Consider the following 2,927-nt stretch of genomic DNA (forward strand, 5'->3'; position numbering starts at 1 on the left):
TATATATATATATATATATATATATATATATATATATATATATGTTTTGATGCTGAGTTGCTGTGCCTGAAATGTTCTGTTAGAATTATATATAGCAAAAAAAAAAGGTTTATGCTTGGATTAGTAATGTGTGGGGAGAGTTGGCCAGTAATCAAAGTTCTCTTATCAAGGTCTTCCATGAAATTGCGTACAAAGCCAAGGACAGACAAGATCTCCTCGCTGGCATTGACGAGTTCTTGGATGAGGTCATTGTCCTCCCTCCTGGAGAATGGGACCCTGCCATCAGGATAGAGCCACCAAAATCCCTGCCATCCTCAGATAAAAGGTAATTGATGTAGGGAGCCCATATTAGCCTGTCACGCTTTCTTTTGCTGAAGACCCACCAATATCCCACATCAAAGTCTGTCACCGTTCCTGTTTTGAAATGACTCAAACAATTGTGAAATAGCATTTCTGAGGCTGTCCCTGAGGTAGTTTGGCAGTTTTTTAAGGGTTAAGTAAAGTAATTTCAGTCTTTCATTGTTAAAAATGACAAGCAGAAACTGCATGTATGTCTTTTTTATATTAGTAGCCAAACCCTTTAAGCCGTGTACAGTGTGTTACATAATGTATTTCACACACAGTCAGGAAGTAGTTTCAAAGGCCAGTTGGCCAGGCCATCCATTCATTCATCCAGTGTAGTGGAGCAGAGCAGCGATTAATTAGATCAATTACATCACTTCTCTTTGGCTTCAGGTGATGTGACAGCAGGCTGCCTCCTCCTCCTGCCACCTCAATCTGTACCAGCCTGCATTACCTATAAAGCAGAGCCGTGTGCCCACAGCAGTCAGTCACACCAGCATAACACATAGTATACACAACACACTACACACACTAGACCTCATACATTCATTTGTGGCTTGTTGAATGTAAACAACAGACTGAACTGGTTACAGTATCTATCTATCTATCTATCTATCTATCTATCTATCTATCTATCTATCTATCTATCTATCTATCTATCTATCTATCTATCTATCTATCTATCTATCTATCTGTCTGTCTGTCTGTCTGTCTGTCTGTCTGTCTGTCTGTCTGTCTGTCTGTCTGTCTGTCTGTCTCTATCATCCATTCATTTGTAAGAAAAAAAACCCATTACAATTAAATTTAGTTATCATCTATTGTCTTATCTTAAGTCCTTTTATCATCTGTCGCTCAGTTCTTTTATTGTTTTCTCTATTGTTTTATCATTTTCATTTGTAAACCAGTAGAGATTTTGGACTATCATCTCTATCGCGGTTACACACTCATGTGACGTTGCTGTGCTGTGGTCACGAAACCGTATCGTTTGCACACGCTTTTAAGCATTGCTGTTTAAAAAATCAAGTGATTTTTAGCCATTGAAATGCAATCATCAGTGAAAGAGAACTCATTTCGCTATATGCATGCGCTGTCTGAGAGATTGTTTCTGAGCGCTGTCAACGCACATGAAGACAGTGCTCATAGAGCACGGGAGTATTGAACTGAGTTATTTTTGCCACTTTGTAGCCTTTGAACGGTTAAATACACACACTTGTATGTATCAAAATGCCATTGTTTGCAAGTATCCTCATAAACACAGTTATTTAGGTCTTAAGTGAAAGCAAACAGCTAAAGGAAAACGTCTCCCCCTGAAGGAGGGAACGGAGACGTCACGTCGGAGGACCGACGAATTGGGATCTCGCTTAGAGGGACCAATCTACTTCGAGTGTAAACTAAACGAGCCAATACACAATGGCATGCGATTATTGCATCCAGCTGCTGCTGATCACAGCGTGAGTATAAGTAGGCAGCAGACGCAGCGCATATTCAGTTTTTCGCGGAGGAGCCGAGCCGATGACCCGGCCGCTCAGCGGTGGTACAGGAGCTGTGGCGACGGGACGTGATGTCTCCGTTCCCTCCTTCAGGGAACGAGGGTTACATACGTAACCGAGACGTTCCCTTTCAGTCGGTCACTCTCGACGTCACGTCGGAGGACCGACGAATTGGGATCCTACCAAAAGGCCACAGCTACCGCCCCTTCCAGTGTCCTGTGGAAGCCATCTACGTCCCTACTTTTTGGCGTAGGCCAGGGCCTGCACAAGAGGACCAGCTACTGCTACTATGGCACTACCCACGGAGTAGACTGGATAACACTGGGGAAACGCACCCGTTCTACTTGGAACAGGGACGTTATGGTACGTACGTTGAGTGAGCTCGCAACCTGAGCGGGCAGGGCACACCCTGTGCCTGATAAGCCAGGGTGATGGCATCCACTCTCCAGTGGGCCATCCTCTGCTTTGAGACGGCATTCCCCTTCTGCCGGCCTCCGTGACAGACAAAGAGCTGGTCAGGAACTTCGGCTCAACCACCTGCAAAAAGGCTCCAATGGGCCCTGCTGTAGTGCCGTGAGCACCAGAGTCAGGTCCCACGAGGGAATAGAGGGTGGCCATGGAGGATTTAACCTTCTCGCCCCCTTAAGGAACCTGACGACCAGGTCATGCTTCCCCAATGACCTCCTTCTACGGGGTCGTGGTTAGCAGCGATTGCAGCGACATAAATTTTAAGGGTGGAGGGAGACAGCCTTCACTCCAACCCTTGCTGCAAAAAGGACAGCACAACTCCGATCGGGCATCTTCGAGGGTCTTCTCGACGAGAAGAACACCACTCAACAAACAGGTTCCACTTCAAGCGTAGGCGCTCTCGCTGAAGTGATGGTGTCAACTACCTCTTGGGGTAGGCCGCTCAGAACCTCTGCGTCCAGGGACTTTCCGGACCTGAAGTTTCCAGAGGTCTGGACGCGGGTGCCAAAGGGTGCCATACACTTGCCTCGTAAGCGCCATTTGAGATGGCCCCGGGCAAGGTTCACTGCCAGCAACTCGAGGCAGCCAGTGCAGTTGGGGCCCCGTCCAAACCCCTGACACTGCAAG

General features: G+C 46.6%; 1 protein-coding gene across 1 annotated transcript in view; it reads left to right on the forward strand.

The window, feature by feature from the left end:
• slc4a4a (solute carrier family 4 member 4a) overlaps positions 1 to 2,927 on the forward strand; it is an 85,397-nt gene that overhangs the window by 60,346 nt on the left and 22,124 nt on the right. Inside the window, exon 11 of the mRNA XM_016256070.1 lies at positions 171 to 325. Within this exon, the coding sequence (XP_016111556.1) occupies positions 171 to 325 (155 nt within the window). The remainder of the gene's footprint in view (positions 1 to 170; positions 326 to 2,927) is intronic.

Source organism: Sinocyclocheilus grahami, unplaced genomic scaffold, assembly GCF_001515645.1.
Source record: "Sinocyclocheilus grahami isolate Dianchi unplaced genomic scaffold, SAMN03320097.WGS_v1.1 scaffold1392.1, whole genome shotgun sequence".
Lineage (NCBI taxonomy): Eukaryota > Metazoa > Chordata > Actinopteri > Cypriniformes > Cyprinidae > Sinocyclocheilus > Sinocyclocheilus grahami.